Below are 18993 nucleotides of genomic sequence, written 5' to 3'. Positions count from 1 at the left end.
GTGGGATGCATCTCTATGCGTCGAAGAACTTTGCCTATCAGGGGCCAAGGAGGGAACACATACAGCAGAACGTCTGTGGGCCAGGGGAGGACCAGGGCGTCCACCCCTTCGGCCCCCCGCTCTCTCCACCGACTGAAGAACCTCGGGGCTTTGGCGTTCTGAGCGGTGGCCATTAGATCCATGTGTGGCGTTCCCCACCGCTCGCAGAGGAGGTGGTAAGCTCCCTCCGGCAGCTCCCATTCCCCCGGGTCCAGGCGATGTCGGCTGAGAAAATCCGCTTGGACATTGTCTACTCCGGCTATATGTGACGCCGCGATGTTGCCGAGATTCCTTTCCGCCCAGGTCATTAATTGTCACGCCTGCTCCGCGACGGCTCGGCTCCTTGTCCCTCCTTGGCGATTGATGTACGCCACTGTGGTCGCGTTGTCCGACAAGACCCTGACCGCCTTTCCGCGGATCAACGGTAGAAAAGCCTGCAGCGCCAGCAAGACCGCTCTGGTCTCCAGGCAATTGATGGACCACTGTGACTGAGCTTTGGACCACTGTCCTTGCACCGAGTGTCCCATGCACACCGCCCCCCATCCGGAGAGACTGGCATCCGTGGTGACCACCGTCCAGGCGGGCATAACCAGGGACACTCCACGTGTCAAGTTGTCGGAGCTGAGCCACCACTGTAGGCTGGACCTTGCCCGATCCGATAGTGGAAGTGGCATGTGAAAATTCTCCGACACCGGTCGCCATCGGGAGAGCAATGCGGATTGCAACGGCCGTAGATGAGCAAAAGCCCAGGGAACCAATGCCAGCTTTGACGCCATCGATCCCAACACCATGAGATGATCGCAGACCAGCGGACACCGCAGGGACATCAACCTGCGCACCTGGCCCTGCAGCTTGGACACCCGCTCCTGGGACAGAGACACTCTGCCCTGCTTCGTGTCGAACAGCGCTCCCAGGTAATGTAGCGTCTGGGTGGGGACGAGATGACTTTTGGCGAGATTGACCACCCAGCCGAGGGAGCGCAAAAGTTGTAGTACTCTTTTGACTGCATGTCGGCATTGGCTCTCCGTTTTGGCCCGGATGAGCCAGTCGTCCAAGTAGGGATGTACCAGGAATCCCTCCTTGCGAAGCTCGGCTGCCACCACCACCATTACTTTTGTAAACATCCGTGGAGCGGTGGCAAGGCCGAAGGGGAGAGCCTTGAACTGATAATGCCTGCCTAGGATGCAGAAGCGCAGAAACCGCTGATGTTCCGGCTGAATGCCTATATGAAGGTAAGCCTCCGTGAGGTCCAAGGACGCCAGGAACTCGCCTGGCCGTACTGAGGCGATCACTGACCGAATCGTCTCCATCTTGAAGCGTGGTACGCGAAGACATCTGTTGACCCCTTTCAGGTCTAAGATGGGTCTGAAGGTCCCTTCCTTCTTTGGCACAATGAAGTAGATGGAGTACCGCCCCCGACGGCGCTGCCCCGGTGGAACGGGCATAATTGCGCCCAGGTCTCGTAGCCGGCAGAGCGTATCCCAGACGGCCGCCTGCTTGCCGCGCCCCTGGCAAGGGGAGACCAAAAACTTGTCCGCCGGAATCCGTGCAAAATCTAAAGTGTAACCGTGTCTTATCACCGTGAGGACCCACTGATCCGTCGTGATACTGGTCCATTCCCCGTAGAACCGCTCCAACCTGGCCCCTACGTTTGGCACGGCCGGAGGAGCCGGCTGCAGGGAACGGACCGACCGAACTTCATTGTGAGGCTTTCGGACCCGACCCGGACGCGGGACCGTCACGCCTCCCAAACTTTCTGCCACGAAAGGACTGAGACCACGACGATGTTCTCGAGGATCCAGACCCCGGCCGGTAGGAGGGCCCGGATGGTCTCTGCGGCCGCGACTTCCGTGGTCCCCGAAAACGGGCCCTACCGGAGAAAGATGACCGGCTCCGGTGCCTATCCTCAGGCAGCTTGAAAGCCCTGTTCTCTCCTAGCGACTGCATCAGGTCGTCCAGCTCCTTACCGAACAGCAGCCTCCCTTTGAACGGAAGAGATCCGAGATGAGCCTTAGAGGACCCATCCGCCGCCCAATTTCTGAGCCACAGCAACCGGCGCGCTGAAACTGCCGAAACCATGGCCCTGGCCGACGTCCGTAGGAGGTCATGCATGGCATCCGCGCTATACGCTATCACCGCTTCCAGCTGGTTCGCCTGTGCCTCCTCTTCTCCCGAGAGACCTGCATTGGCCTGAAGTACCTGCGCCCAGCGCAAACCTGCCCGCAGCGCAAAGTTACTGCAAATGGCCGCCCGGACTCTCAAGGCCGACGCCTCGAACACTTTCTTCAGCTGCCCCTCAAGTTTCTGGTCCTGAATGTCCTTAAGGGCCGTGGCTCCGGTGACCGGAATTGTGGAGCGTTTCGTCACTGCCGACACTGCGGCATCCACTCTGGGAAAACGCAGCATCTCCAGCGCATCCTCCGGCAATGGATACAACTTATCCATAGCCTTACTGACCTTCAGGCCCAAGTCCGGCGTATCCCACTCCCGGAACAGGATATCCGTAGCCGAAAAGTGGAACGGGAATGCCACCGCTGGCCCCTGAAGACCCAGCAGCACCGGATCCATCTTCGCATCTGTACGAGCCCCCACTGGGGGGGCATCCACTCCAACTTCCAGAAGGATAGCCGGGATCAGCGGCGCCAGCTCTTCTTTTCGAAACAAGCGCATGACCTTCGGGTCATCACCTTCCACCGCTGGCCCTTTAGCGTTCCCGGCCTGCATCGCCTCCGTCCCGGCGTGGGTTCCTGAGTCCCCTGGAGCCTCAACATCCACGATGTCCTCCGCAGCCGAACTCGACTCGGACTCAGATTCCTGAGGGACCCCCCGTAAGGGCCGGCGTCCCTTGGGTGGATCCGCGGGCCGCCGCGGAGCGTCCCCCGACCTTCTCTTCCGGGGCTCTGGCTGTCTGCCCGAACCCCTTTTACTCCTCTTCCGCTTCAATTTCTTATATTTAACCAGCTTGTGGAGCAAGCTTGCAAAATCCGAGGAAAAGGAGGCCTCCGAATCCGAAGAGGCCTCCTCCAGACTACGTTCCTCCGGCGACTCCCCGTCCCCCGGGGGGGCCCCCCCAGAGGGTCGCTGCTGCGGGGAAAGCGCTGGGGGCAATCCGGGATCCCCCACGGCCTTCCTCGTGGCTTCTCTGACTGAAGCCAAGATGGCCGCCGTTCCCGCGCTCAGCCCTGCCCCCATCATCGGGCTCCTCGCGCGGCGGCGATCGCGCCGGCCGGGGTCGGGGCCCCCGCCCGACCTCGGACGACCCCTCGCCGCCCGAAACGCACTTTGTGCACAGCCCCTCCCTGGAGACGCGCGAGTGCGCCGAGCCGCATGCGCGGCACGAGGCCCCTCTGGGCATGTCGCGATCTGCCCGCGGTCGGGAGGGCCGAAGCAAAAACAAAAAATAAAATTGAGCGAGTCGGCCGGACGGACAACGACCCCCCTCCCCCGCGACGAACAAAATACTGGAGCGAGAGGAGAAGCTGCACAGCCGAAAACAAAAACAACTTCTTTTTTTTTTTTTTACTTTACTTGTCGCTGGCCCAGGTCCTGAATGCTCCCTTCCAGCGGGGGTGAGTGAACCGGGCTCCCCGGTGTCACCCCCGACACTGCTGCCTGCCCAGGCCGGGTCCTCAACCCCAGCAGCGGCCTCAACCAGGGGGGGATAGTCCCCTCAGGACCTTACAAACCCCCCCTGGGAGGCTTACAGGACTCGGGCTTCCGCTGCTTTTCTTGCTTGAAGAATTCTTCTTCTTTTACCCTTTTTTTTTTTTTTTTTTTCTTCAAATTCCCCTGACTATCTAAACTCCCTAAGCCAGGATCAATCGAGACTGTGGGTGGACCTGCCCCATCTGCTGGAGACAGAGAAAGACTGACGGGCTGTGGGTGGCGCCTTACTATATGTAGGGGGCCCGACAAGTTTTACTCTGTCTCCATCTGCTGGTGCGGAGACACAACCCAGGTGTCTGGACTGATCCTGGAACGTACAGGGAATTTTTATTTCTATCGTAAATTGTAATGAGCAGTGTGTCACACATGTGAGCGTGGTCGGTCAGGTGTGTCACGATGGGAAAAAGGTTGAGAACCATTGCACTAGCCCATAGCCCTGAAGGCCCCTACATATAGAGAGAGGCCTAGATAGGCCACAAGGCTGGATATTATAGGGCAGGCCCGGAGGACACAAGGCAAGGTAAGGCCTAGGGTAGGTCACAGAGCAAGGCACAAGGAGCAAGAAGGCCTAGAGGCCACAAGGCAACACCTGAGTAGGCCACATAGCAAGAAGCAGGAAGCAAGGAAGCCACAAGATATAAAGCAATGAAACAGTGTCCAGGTCAGAGAGCCAAGCGTAACTCTATGAAGAAGCAAGGATGAAGTAGCAAGACTGGATTACATAGGGCTGGAGCTTGGGTGTGGTGAGAGTAATGAGGAGGAGCTTGGCAAGCCTAGAGATGAAGCTAGCTGATGTCCCCGGGTAGAGAGAAGGCTGTACCACAGGCTGTGAGGAGATGGCTTGCATAGCTCTAACGGAGTTCACGGGAGGCCTCTGCTGGTGAGGAGGCGTCATGGCAGGTTGACACAGGGCATGGTGAGCCTATGAAACAGGTGAAATCTTAACACTCAAGATGTTCTATTTTGCCTTCCAGTCTTCTGCTGCTGGAAACAGTGTGGGGGCTGTGGAAGCTGAAATCTAGATGACTTGCGGTGTCCTCTGTTGGGGCTTCTGGAAGAAGTATATAGGCAACCTTCTGGTCCTTCTGGAAAGAATATGGGGGCTGTGGAAGCTGGATCCTAGAAGGCTCCTGGTGGCCTCTGAAGTCCTCTGCTGGGAGAAGTATGCAGATGAGCCTTCTGGTTCTCTGCTGCTGGAAACAGTGCAGAGGCTGTGGATGCTAAAGCTTAGAAATGGAGTCCTCTGCTAAGGCTGATGAGAGAAGTATGCAGACAAGCCTTCCAGTTATCTGTGGCTGGAAAGTGTGTGGGGCCTGTGAAGAATTAAGTTTAGATGACATGCAGTGTCCTCTGCTGGGAGAAGAATGCAGACAAGCCACCTAGTCTCTGCTGGGAAGAGTGCAGGGGCTGTGGAAGATGACGCCTAGAAGGCGTCATCTCTGGAGTCCTCTACTACTGAGTCTCCTGGGAGAAGTATACAGATGAGCCTCAGGTCTTCTTTATCTTCTTGCCAGTAGGGTGTGGAAACCCTCCAGGCACATCAGCTCTTCTTCCTGTCTGCTGGGCGTGAAAAGCCCACTGTTAAGTCATCTTGCGCTGCTGTGGGGTTCTTCTGCCTATGCGCAGGGCGTGGTCACTATCAGTTGGCACCTTTAGGGTTAGAAGTGGAGGAGGCTGCTGCTGCCGCTAGTTCGGGGGAGAGTGAGTGAATGAGCAAGCATATGTGTTTGAGATCCTGTGTGTGTGTGAGTGAGTGAGAGAGCATGTATGTGAATGATTGAGAGAGTATGTGAAAGAGAGTATGTGTGTGATTGAGAGCTGGTTTAGGTGAGGGAGCATGTGGGTATGTGATTGAGAGCCTGTGTGTAAATGAGAGAAAGCCTGAGCATAACACAGCCAAGCGGTCGATGGAATGGGTAGAGAGAAGGCAGCTGATCGGTGAGGCAGAATTGCTGATCTGCATTTCATGCTGTCGCCGGCAGTTGGCGTCCGATCATGAAGGGGTTAGATATTGCTCTACCCACCTTCACATCAACCTCTGGACACTAATTTATAAATTTTTTTGAGAAGAAAAGCTTTCGCCCCAAGAATCAATCGCAAGCGTTCACATGCCGATGGGTGTCCATGCAGATTTCTGTGCAGATGTCTGCCTGTTTACTAGATAGTGCATGTTACTGTACGCATGATGGTGCATGTGGATTTTATTCAAGCATCTAATTAGCATACGTGGCCATTATTACATCCCGCGCTGCCACTGGTTTTGGCCGCACGCGCCAAAAATATTTGCACAGAAAATCAGTGTGGATTTTGGCGCAGGTCTTACATCAGCCCCAATATTTGCCACATAATCCATAGAAGCCACAGAAGCACCTATACACAGCAACACAATAGAGTAAAATTGCCACCAGAAATGTAATTTAAGTTTTATTACTGCCTTGACCCTGGGGTTAAATTTCCTGTGTTACAACATCTCCCTGCTAATGCGGCTCTCGGTATTGCTCTGTAATAGCTAATAGTTTCCTTTACATGCGATCTGCGTGTACCTGCTCTAAGCATATTGTGTTTTTTTTCAGCACTACAACCCATAGTACATACCTGAATAAGGTTAGTGCCAAAAAAATCATGGTAGGCTGAGCACTGCTTATTACAGCAGTCCCAATATTCCTTATGTCTGCCTTTTAACACACCTCTCAGCATTGCTGGGGAATAACTAATTCCTTCTTTAAGATGGGATTTGCCTTCACCTTCACAAATTTTAGTGCAGGTTTTCACTCCTGTTTAAGGGGGTCATTTTCAAAGGCTTATCGCATGCGAAAAGGCCCTTTTCATGTGCGATAGCATGCTGGGGGCAGAGTCGGGGCAGCAAGGGGAGGAGTCGGGGCGGCGATGGGGCGGACTCGGCGATGTCTTTGCTGGCAGTGATAAGGTTAGTAACCTTATCGTTGCCAGTAGCGCGCTGAATAGCATCACCTTTCACGGTGGTGCTATTTGGTGCGAAAGCCAGCAGCGAAGACACCTGCGAAGGCTGCTGGTTTCGCAGGCCCACCCCCCCTTTGCCCCTCGCCTCTTGTTTTCACAAGATTCATCATTCTGCCATAGAATGATGAATCCAGGCCTTAGTGTGTATTTTTATGTGTTAAAACTCATTAAGTACTTACAGTGGAAAAATGCATGCTCAAACAGCAGTAAAAACCTGCGGTTTGATCCAGAAGGCAGTATAGAAAACATTTTAATAACTAAGTTATTACATTGGAACCCGAAGAAGGGTGAGGTGACAGAGAACTTAGAGTAGGTGAAGGTTATAAGTTTAAATAAAGGGTAGGCTTTTTGTAGATTTATGAGAGGCTTTCTCTAACTCTGCCTTCTTGCACGTTCAGACATTGCAAGGAGCCGCTATGCTGGTTTCAGAACGCTGAGATTCAGTTGTAGACCGGTAATGCATGGCAATACAAATAATGGGGGAAAAAAAAAATCTCGCGCCTTTTCTTGTGAGTTCTCGCGAGAGCTGCATTTGTCGCGTGATGCGGGTGGAAAGCGGCGCGCGTAAAAAGTGAAAGAAAAAGCGCGCGAGCCGCTGGTAATAGTTTTTGCTTGTGAGACGCGTGAGCCGGTATTGGAAATTCAAGGTGCTTTGTGCAAGAACTCCCTGTCTCAACGTTTGGTTTTACGCAGAGAACGGCAGAAGAGTCGACATGCCGCAGAATGAGCCAGAGCCCGGAAACGGTAAGAAAGTCGAGCGATTGCATTTTTAATTCGTCCCGGGAGGAAGCTGAGCCAGAACCGTGGCAGTGGCACCTGCCCATTCACATTCCTCTCCCAGCTGCGTCCCCGCTTTCCCTTTTACAGGCTCCCTTATGACTCCTCACATCCTCGTTCAGATCTGGTACAACTTTTCTCCCCTTCTGTTCCTTCACTTTTTTACACACGTGTCCGGCTAGTCCGCCTCCCCCTCTCCAACTTTCCCTGTGTAAGACGCATCCCCTCCCCAGTTCCTTCAGCTATGTCTCTTCTGGTTCTCTTCAGATATGGTTACCCCAAATCTAGTCTCATCACCAACTCTCCACATTGTTGTCCTTATGCTGCTTCCTTGTATTCCCTTTGCCTATTTGTGCTCTCATTTTCTTCTGTATTCTCAGGTTTCCTTTACTCTTGGGCTAGTACATTTTATTTTTACATATTTAAAAATATCTTGTGATCCATATTTTCAGCTGTATTTTTTTACATTTATGAATGTGATGCTTGTATGGAGCTCTGATGTAGAGCCACATACATGTAATGTATGAAATAGCACAGTTATTATATTTGTATGGGTTCCCTGATAACAATCAGCATAGCAGAAGAACATAAATACTGTCAGACCAAAGATCTATCAAGCCCAATATCACCGATAGTAGCTAATCCAGATCACAAGTACCTGGTAGAAACTCAATGGAATAAAGGCAGTCCTCCTTGCTCATAATCAGAATAAGCAGTGGCTTTCCCCCATCTTCAAGGCTATTTGTGATTTATGAACTTTTCCTCTAAGTATCAGCCTTCACCACATCCTCTAATAGCAAATTCCAAAGTTTAATTGTACACTGAGTGAAAAAATGCTTTCTCTAATGTGTTTTAAAACTGCTACCCATTAGCTTCATGGATTGTCCCCTAATCCTAGAATTATTGGAAAAGAGAAATAACCGTACCTTATCTACCATTTCCTCACTATTCATGATTTTATAGATCTCTATCATATCTCCTCTCAGCTGCCTCTTCTCCAGGCTAACCTGTTTAGTCTTTTCTCATAGGGGAGTCATCCCGTTTATTATTTTGGTCACCCTTCTCTGGTTGACCTTTTCTGGTTTTGCTATATCTGTTTTAAGATGGGACAGAACAGCATGCAGTATTTAAGGTATGGTATATTCAGTTTTATTTTTCATTCCTTTCCTTGTAGTACCTAACATTCTATTTGCTTTTGTGTCCACTGCCATGCACTGAGCTGAGGATGAAAAAGTATATCCACTGTGATACCAAGATCCTTTTCCTGGGGGGTGAGGCCTAATACGGAACCCAGCATTGTGTAACAAAAGTTTGGACTATTCTTCCTTATACACATCTCTTTGCACTTGTCCACATTACATTTCATCTGCAATTTAGATGCCTAATCTCCCAAACTCTTTGCAATTTCTTACAATAAGCTTATGATTTAACTACGTTTCTGACATCTGCAAATTTGATACACTTACTCTGCACTCCCTTTTCCAAATCATTTATAAATATATTAAAAAGTAGCATTTCCAGTACAGATCCCTGGGACACTCCACTATTCACCTTTCTTCATTGAGAGAAATGACCAGTTCCTCCTCTCTTTTTTTTATCATTTAACAAGTTACCAATCCACAATATGACATTGCCTCCCATCCCATGACTTTAATTTCTTGATGAACCTTTTATGAGGGACTTTGTTAAAAGCTTTCTGAAAATCCAGGTACATTATCTCAACTGTGACTCACCCTTGTCTGCATGTTTATTAACCCCTTAAAAAAAATCCACAGATTTGTAAGACAAAAAATCCTTGTTGTCTCTGCCCTATTAATCAGTCTCTATCCAGATGGCCAGAAATTTTGTTCTTCAGAATAGCTTCTACAATTTTGCTGGGTACCAACAGCATGCTCACTAGTCTGTTATGGAACCCTGCCCGCGGAGCTAATCCCCGCGAGCAGGCCCTGCTCACCTCGTTTCTGCTGCCATGCTTCACCTGATGCGGCACGGATGCCGCCGATGTCGGGCCTTCCGGTGCGGCTGGAGCCGCGGACTTTCTTGCTCTCGCGGCCCGGAGGCCGCCCTTGGTACCCTGCTTCACCACGGCAGGAGCCGCGGACTTTCTGTCCTCTTCGTGGCTGGAAGCTGCCACTGACATCTTCTCCATCTTCGCGGCAGGAGGCCGCATCCCTGGGCTTGATTGGCGGCTGGAGCCGCCCCCGGGGCCTCCTGCAGTGGCTGGAGCCGCTGCTGTCTTTAAGGCCTGCGTCCAGGCCAGCCCTGCTGCCTCGCGACGTCGACATCTGTGCAGGCCGCTGTCCACGGTCCTGCACAGCCCTGCTTCCTTCCTCTAGGCGCAAGGCCGCGCCTCTCTACTAAATTTAAAGGGCCAGCCACAGGAAGTGTTGCCGGCCCCACCTATGTACTGATTTCCTGTGCTAGCCCTATATAAGGGCTGTCTTCGCACTACGTCTTGCTTTGCATCGGAGTTACTTCACTCTGGAGGCTCCTGCCTGCCAGAGCTCCGTCAGGTCTTCTACGTGGAGCTCCTCATCGTTTCGTTGTCATGTCTTGATTGCCTGAAGTCCCCGTCCAGGTGTCCTGGTGTCTCGTCTTCAGACGTCCTGCTTCCTTATGTTCCTGGTTCCTTGGTGTCATGCTCCTCTCTTCAGTGCTCCTGAGCCTTCTGGTCCTGTCAGGCCTTGGTCCCTCGGATGACATCTTTCCCGAGCGTGGAGTGGCCTGCAGGTGGAATTCTTTCCTGTGCTTCTGAGCCGTCTTGTCCTGCCAGCCTTTGTGGAGCTCCGGATGACATATGGCTCAGTCATCGAAGTTCTGCCTTGGCTGGATTCTTCCCTGCACTCGTCCCGCTCTCTGAGTGGTCCGTGACCAGCCTTCTTGGGCTGTGTAGGGCGCGCAGAAGGACAGGGTGGTCCGCGACCAGCCCATTGGGTCCTCCCGTGAAGGTGGGCTGAGTAGGGCGCCCTGAGAGACAGTGCCAATGTCCTCCTGCCCTGCTTCTCGTCGCGTCTGGACTTCAAGTTCCTTGTTTCTGATGTCGTCGCATCGATCCTGGTCCGTGATGTCTTCGCAACAGCCCTGGTGTCTTGTCTTCAATAGCCCTGGTGTCATGTCTTCAACAACTCTCGTCTGTGATGCCGTTGCATCAACCTTGGTGTCATGTCTGCGTGTCAAGGTTCCCATCTGCCCTCATCCTCAGGCCGGCCTGCTGCTTCATGCCGATCCAAGCGGCAGGTCCGAAAGGGCTCGGAACGGTCGGAGGATCGTTCTCCTGCCAACATCATCATGTTGTTGGCGCTGGGAGCTTGCAGGCCCGGCAGAGGGTAGACCGTAGTTACGCCATGCTGGAACACGCCATCAACCCTCGTTTCGGTTCTGGATCCATCTGGGGTCGGGCTGAGGCCCAAGGGCACACTAAAACATCCGTTACGCAACAGTCTGTAGCTTTCCGGATTATTTCTGGAACCTTTTTACAGATTGGCGTTACCTTGGCCATCCTCCAGTCCTGCAGTTTTTGTTTAGTTCCTTCAGAGCTCTGGGGTATATACCATCTGAACCTGGTCATTTATGCTCTTTATTTTATCAATTTGTTCTGTTACATCTTCCCTGTTCACTGTGATTTGCTTCAGTTTCTCTGAGTCATCGCCTTCACTCCCCGATGCCCTCAGTAAAGAATGAAGCAAAGAATACATTTAGTTTTTCTGCTATGGCTTTCTTCTCCTTGAATCCCTTTTGTCCCTGTTATCTAGTGGTCCAGTCAATTCCCTCACAGGTTTCTTGTTCCAGATATACTTGAGAGAGTTTTTATTTTGGATGTTTGCGCCTTTGACATTTTTTTCAAATTCCCTTTTGGCCTGCCTTATTAATACTTTATATCTAACTTGCCAGTACATATGCTCTTTTCTGTTTTCATCATTTGGATTCACCTTCCAGTTTTTGAAAGATGTCCTTTTGGCTTTAATAGCCTCTGTCACTTCACCATTTACCCATGCTGGCTGAGAAGCCTGAAAAAAGTAGCATGTTGGATCCCTCATAAGTCAGATCTTTCTTCTTGCAAAATGCTGCCCTTATTGTAGCTTTATCAGCATAGTTAAGAATTTTTACAATTACTGGACTCTAGGGGAATCCTCCTGGTGTACACCTAGTCTGTGTGCTCTCTATGGGAATCTACTTTTGTTCACCAAAAAGATCCAATTGTTCACGCAGCCAACACTCGCACAGATAGCTGAGTTCTGGATCTAGTACCGATTCTGAATGCTGATCAGCCGAACATTGCTGCTGCAAAGCCTATTCTCAAGGTCTTCTATTCTTTGATGGAAAGCTGCCCATTAGACTGTAGAAGCTGAGAAACCTCTGTTTGAAGATCTGTAAATTGATCTTCCTGCTGTGAGATCTGGAACTCCGCTGCCTGAATCTGTGCCTCATGTGAATCCACTCGTTCTGTGAGACCCTCCAGAAAGGTTTGCATTTTGGAAAGTCTGTCCTCTAAAACAGTGGTTCTCAACCTTTTTTTCTGTTGGGACACACCTGACAGATGGTTCTCACATGCGTGACACAACACATGACAGGGCTAAATGTAAAAGTACAGTTTGCATCCGCAGGAACCCATGTGACCCACAATTATGGATGTAAAGCAGAATTATGGCATTCCCTGTACAAAAATGATATTCTGGTTCTAGTAACAGCAACACAAACTCCTAGTACCAGGCTCAATAGCCCTACTTATGAAAAGAGAGCAGTTTATCACCAATGCATGTCCTCTTGAGAAAATAAAACAAATAAAACTGATACAAATGCTTACATGTTAGTAAAATACCTCACCTCGGTCACATACACATAACAGACCTAACATACTTCTAGGATCTGCAGTAATGCACATCAACTAATCCGCACAGTTACACCTGTATTATGGAACACTCAAACAGTAACAACCCTACTTATGAAAAGGCAACACTGCAAATATTAAATCAGGCCCTAAATGCCAATATACCTCCTGTTAGGAAAACAGAAATAGACAAGCAGCTATAGATCCCAACACAGAAGTAATTGTATAACTATACTAATAAACAGAATAAATGTTTAACAACTATAAACAGAATAATATCCAACAATTAAAAACTCATAAAAATTATTTAAAATTCTCCAAACACCAATAAAATATTTAAAAACAGCAGACACATCACATAATATTCAGTAATTAAAATGGCAGTCAAGAAAAATAAACATAAAGCTACCTTTACTAACTCCATCCGGCAGCTCTCCTACTCCTCTTCCATGCAGACCAGTAGCACACACCAGAAGCAGTAGTGGCTGAAGCTCTGTACTCATGGTCCTCTTTCTTAGGGCCCATGACCAGTCTCTCTGTCTCTCTCGCACACACACACATACCAGTCACACCCTCGTGACCAGTTTCTGTCTTTCACACACCAGTCGCCTTCCTGAACAGTCTCTCTCTCTCTCATGCGCGTGCACACACACACACGCGCACACACCTTCCCACTTCCATGTTCTATCTTACATATACAGTCTTCTCATTCCCATGCTGTATCTCTCACGCACACACAGGTTTTTCACGCCTATACTAGCTTTCTCCACATGCACAGGCTTCTCATTTCCATAATCACTTTTTCTCTCTCTCACACACACACACGCATACCAGTCGCACTCACATACCAGTTTCTGTCTTTCACACACCAATCCTCTTCTGACCAGTCTTTCTCTTACAGACAGACACCTTCCCAAACAGTCTCTCTCTCATATACACACACAGGCTTCTCGCTCTCATGCTATGTCTCACGCCCCCAGGTTTCTCACTCCTATGACAGCTCTCTCCAAATGCTTAGGCTTCTCATTCCCATAATCACTTACACACACACACACACACACACACACACACGCACACACACGCCATCTCCCTGACCAGTCACTTCCATTGTCTCTCCTATATCCACACATCACCTTTCTGACCAGTTTCTCTCAATCACACAGATACTCTCTCTCACACACTTACATATTTGATCTCAATCAAATGCTCTCACACACAGGCTCTCAATCACAGTAACACATACACACTCTCAATCGCACATACGTTCTCTCACTCACTTCCTGCCCCCCCCCCCTCCCCGAGCACAAATGGTAGCTGTGGCAGCCTCTTCCTCTAGCCCCTGCAGGCCAAGAAAGAAGAATCCCATCGGCCATGGGAGGCAAATTCTGCTGTCTCCTGGGCAGATTTCTGGCTGCTTCTGATTTTGCTCCGGGCCCACGCTACTGCTTGGGGCCGATGCTGCCGCCGCTACTTTTTCGTGCTGCATGGCTTTCTTATTCCTGCGCATCCCACTTCTTCCTGCACCTATTCCAGGGCAGGTGCAGGAAGAAGAAAAGACCCAGCTGCAGTTGCCAGCCTCCATTAACACTGCTGCAGTTCCCATCCGGGCTTGAACGTGCTGATAGCCCGGGCGGCAGCAGTGGAAGACTGTCCCTCTCTCGCTCGGTGAAGGAAGAGGAGGGAAGAGCAGTGGGAGACCGGTAGCACGCGACAAACTGGTTAAGAATCACTGCTCTAAAATATTAGCTACTGATTTAGTAAAAGATTTTGAAATTTCCAAAGATATTTCCTGAATAGCTTATGCTGGAAAGGTGACTTCAGAGCAGAAGCTTTGTGTGTAGATTTGCTCTTGTTGGTTATGGTTTTCTGTGGCTTGGTAGACATATCAAGTGATTCCTGAATAACAAATTTGTCCATATAATCATTCCAAATGATTACCAACCAAAGAGTAAGCACAAAATTTCTTAACATTCAAACAGGTTAATCCACACCAGTGGGCAAGACTTCCCTTGGGTAAATCTGTTAGCTGTATCCCATTGTGCCATGTCTATGTTCTGTGATTTGGTGTTTAGAATAGTTTTCCACAATTTTTCAAGGCAGTGAAGTCAGTCTTACTGGTCTATAGTTTTCTGGATTACCCCTGCAGCTCTTTTATTGGGTTTACATTGATCACCTTCCAATCTTTAGGTATAATGCATGATTTTAATGATAATTACAAATTACTAGTAATAGATCTAAAATGTTATTTTTGAGTTCTTTCAGAACCCTGGGGTGTATACCATCTGGTTTGGGTAATTTGCTACTCTTCAGTTTGTCAATCTAGCCCTACTGCTAGGTGGTTCATGATTTGGTTCAGTTCATCTGACTCTTCACTCTTAAACTGTCTTCGGAACAGATATCTCCCCAACTTTCTCATTAAACACTCGAGCAAATAATTCATTTAGTCTTTCCACAATGGCCTTAGCTTTCCTAAGTGCCCCTTTAATGCCTCAAACATCTAACGATCCAACTGACTCTTCTCTGTCTTCCTGCTTTGGATATATTTAAAAAATATTTTTATGAGTTTTAGCTCCTACAGCCAGCTTCTTTTTGAATTCTCTTTTAGATTTTCTTATAAATGTTTTACATGTAACTTGCTAGTGCTTATTCTTTTTCCTATTTTCTTCAGATGGATCCTTCCAATTTTTGAAGGAAGTTCTTTTGGCTAAAATAGCCTCTCACCTCACCTTTTAACTATGCCAGCAGTCATTTGATCTTCCTTTCTTTCTTTTTTTTTTTTATTTTCAAATTTTCACATAATTTACATGTAATACTTTCTGCATAGAACACGGTAGATATACCCAAAATGTATATATTTCACATATATAACTCTACCTATATATTATACATTTACATAGAGTATATTTACCTAAATATAAGCAATATGGGGGCAAAAGAACAGAGCAAAGAAAACAAAATTCAATAAGTAATCGATAGGTTCTAGCAACTTTATCCCATTATTAAATCGGTCCTTCAATGGGGGAACTATGTGAGTGACCAGTCAGAAAATCCCTGAGCTGGTCAGGTTCAAAAAACAAGTAGTGGTTGCTCATATACCTAACACAACACTTACTGGGATATTTTAAGACTTATCGGGCACCTAAACGTAGGACCCTCTCTCTCATTGTAAGAAATTCCTTTCTACGAGTTTGTGTTAGTTTTACTATGTCAGGATATATCCAAATTTGTGCTCCGTAGAATAGAGCTAGCCTGTGTCTGAGAAACAATTTCAATACATGATTTCGGTCTGAAACAAAAGCAAACAATACCAACATGGATTTCCTTTCCTTAATTTCTGAATCTATAGATAATTCCAAAAGTTCAGATATATCCAAGGTATTTCTCCCTTCTCCTTCACTTCCTCTTTGAGGTAGACCTTTCACTTTTTTAACGCGTGCAATATATTGGGACTGTGCTTCTAAGATGGTATTTTTAAACAATGCCCATGCCTGTTGTACGCTCTTAAACTTTGTAGCTATACTTTTCAAGTTTTTTTCTAACTATTTTCTTCATGTTATCAATTTCTCCCTTTGGAAAGTTTAGCGCTAGAACTGTAGATTTACTTATTGTCTCCCCGCCAGTCATTAAGTCAAATTTGATCATGTTATGATCACTATTGCCAAGTGGCCCAATCATTGTGACTTCTCATACCAAATCTTGGGTTCCACTAAGAAGTAGGTCCAAATAGCTCCCTCTCTTGTTGGTTCTTGAATCAGTTGCTCCATGACTGTCATTTATTCCATCCAGGAACTTTACCTGTCTAGCATGTCTTGATGTTACACTTACCTTGTCAATATCTGGGTAATTGAAATCTCCCATTATAACTGCACTGCCAAATTTTTTAGCTTCCCTAAATCTCTGAAATTAGGGAAGATAGTCTGTCTGATCATTTTGGCCCTGTGGACGGTAGTATACTCCTAATGCCATACTCTTCCCCAACACACATGGGATTTCTACTCATAAAGATTCTACTGTGCATTTATTCACCTTCAAGTACTTTATCCTGTTGGACTCTATGCCATCCTGAACATAAAGTGCCCTTCCCCCCCCCCCCCCCTCACCAAGTTGATTAATCTCTCACTACAATATAATTTGAACCCTGATATAGCACTATCCCATTGGTTATCCTACTTCCACCAGGTCTCTGAGATGCCAGTTATTTCTACTTCATTCAGTGCTATGCACTTTTACTCTCTCATCTCACTTAGAATTCTGATATTGGCAGACATTTCAAATTATGTTTCTTGTTTGTATTAACAGCCCTACTTATCAGTTGACAGAGATAATTTGGAATCATTTTTTTTTCCCGTTGTTAGCAGGCTGAATTAGCCATGCTATCAGGGGGCTGCCCTCCGGTGGCCCTGAGGCAGAGCTTTTGCCTTGTGCGGCTGCGCAATTCTTCTCGCGTGATCGCCATCTTCCCCTCAGTTTTTCTTCTGCGCTGCAGGCTGCGTGTGGAGCTGCTCTCTCATTTCTCAAAGATTATGCAATACTCGGGGGGGGGGGGGAAACAAAACCAAACGGCACTTTTTAGTCCTTCCGTGGCGCCGAAGCCGCTCTACTTCAAGTACTGGCAATGTAGGAAGATTATGTCCAACACGGATGGACGTAAATACTGTTATCTCTGCCTGGGCCCAGAGCATGATCAGTCCTCTTGCCGGGACTGTGGTCAGATGTTGCCCGGAGGCAGAGGGCCCATAAGGTCGCCAAATTGAGGGAGGAGGGTACCAATTTCTATGCCCTGGCATCAGAGCAGCACTCTTCCCATTCAGCCCTGGGGCTGGAAACGAGTAGCCCCAGAGAAGTCAGAGGACCTCCTCCCTGGGCCCGCTTAATGTGGTTGAGCTCCCCCAGGGAATAGCGGGCGTTGGGGATACGCTGATGTCGACAACCACCAGTGGCGTCGAGGCACATGGACTTACGCAAGTATTGAAACGAAGCAGGCCATTCCCCACTGATGCAGATGCTGACCGAGCTTAAAACGACGCAGAAATATTGGAGCGTCTGCCTACGATGCACACGGCGCAGATGGACTGTGTGTTGCACCCAACGCAGCAGGGGGACGCTGGGAAAGCACAAGTATCCCTGAAAAGCAGGTGTCTTCGTTAAAAAAAAAAAAAAAAAAAAAAAAAAAGCTAGAGGTAGATCCGTAGGTGGTGTTTTAACTGGACGAGCTCTGGGAAATGAACTAGATCAAGGGTCCATGGAGCATCATGTCTCTGACTGTGGCCAATATGGATTTCTACATGCTGTAGTTTCATGATGTTAGGTTCCATAATAGAAGTTAACGCCCAGGAAAAAGATTTAGATGTCATAATGGATAATACATTGAAATTGTCAGCTCAGTGTGCTGCGGTGGTCAAAAAAAAGCACAGAATGTTAGGAATTATTAGGAGGGGAATGGTGAATAAAACAGAGAATGTCATAATGCTCTGTATCGCTCCACAGTGAGACCTTGAGTACTGTGTGCAGTTCTGGTCGTCGCATCTCAGAAAAGATATGGTTGCACTGGAGAAGGTACAGAGAAGGGCAACCAAAATGAAAAAGGGGATGGAATGGTTCCCCTATGAGGAAAGGCTAAAGAGGTTAGGACTGTTCAGCTTGGAGAAGAGACGGCTGGGGTGGGGGGATATGGTAGTCTATAAAATCATGAGGGGACTAGAACGGTAAATGTGAATCAGGTTAGTTACTCTTTCGGATAATAGAAGTATTAGGAGGCACTCCATGAAGTTAGCAACAAATAGGAGGAAATTCTTTTTCACGCAAATTATAATTAAGTTCTGGAATTCATATCCAGAGGATATGGTTAGGGCAGTTAAGGTAGCTAGTTTTAAGTAAAATTTGGATAAGTTCCTGGAGGAGAGGTCCATAAACTATTAATCAGGTTGACTTCAGGAGTAGCCACTATTACTGGCATTAATAGCAAGGGATCTATTTAATGTTTGGGTACTTGCCAGATTCTTGTAAACTGGATTGGCCACTGTTGGAAACAGGATGCTGGGCTTGATGGACCCACAGTGTGACACAGTATGGCATCTTCTTTTGTTCTTATCCCAAAGAGTAGACCTATTATAATGGATAATTGTTAGCCAGGTAGACTTGAGGAAAGCCACCATTTCTCCCGCATTGGCCACTGTCAGACATTATGCTGGACTCAATTTGCTCTTGGTCTGACCCAGCTTGGCATGTCTGATTCAGGGTCCCCATTTGCAGTTTTCTGGAAGGAGCCCTTGTACATGGCATCCAGCCCAGGTCTGTCACTACAATAACCAGACTAGGTACATTTACATGGGGGGGGGGGGGGGAGAGGAATTCATTAGTAGTTGTGAATGAAGGCTTATAGTGCCTGATCCTTACTCTGGTTCCGATTGAGTTGAAGTATAAAGGAGCAGGAAGAAACTGCCTGGTTGTGTGTTTTTTTTTTTTAAACATATGTAAACCCCCTTTTTTTAAAATCAAAATGTTGATTTAAAATACATTTTCTCAGGTTGTTGTGTACATTAGAATAATTAATTTTTCCTTTTTAAGTCAGTTCTGATGTTTCTAGGGAAAAGGGGGTGTTATTTTTCTTTCTTTTTTTTGCCCACTAGGTGTCACCCTTTAGCAATGGCCACATTCCTCTGGGGGCTGTGAACCCTGCCTTCGCAGCATTTCCAGTCCTAGCT

General features: G+C 48.1%; 1 protein-coding gene across 2 annotated transcripts in view; it reads left to right on the top strand.

Annotated features, from left to right (window-relative positions):
- Positions 1–18993, top strand: part of HELLS (helicase, lymphoid specific) — a 330133-nt gene that overhangs the window by 43361 nt on the left and 267779 nt on the right. The window contains exon 1 of one of the 2 annotated variants that reach the window (XM_029609168.1): positions 7208–7428. The exons of the other annotated variant lie outside the window; for it this stretch is intronic. Within the exon in view, the coding sequence (XP_029465028.1) occupies positions 7398–7428 (31 nt within the window). The 5' untranslated portion in view covers positions 7208–7397. Of the gene's footprint in view, positions 1–7207; positions 7429–18993 lie in introns of those variants that run through there. 2 annotated transcript variants of the gene reach the window in all.

This window comes from Rhinatrema bivittatum, chromosome 7 (genome assembly GCF_901001135.1).
Source record: "Rhinatrema bivittatum chromosome 7, aRhiBiv1.1, whole genome shotgun sequence".
In the NCBI taxonomy this organism is placed as follows: Eukaryota; Metazoa; Chordata; class Amphibia; order Gymnophiona; family Rhinatrematidae; genus Rhinatrema; species Rhinatrema bivittatum.
Note: the sequence above shows the minus strand (reverse complement) of the source record. Positions and strands in the feature narration are given on the sequence as shown.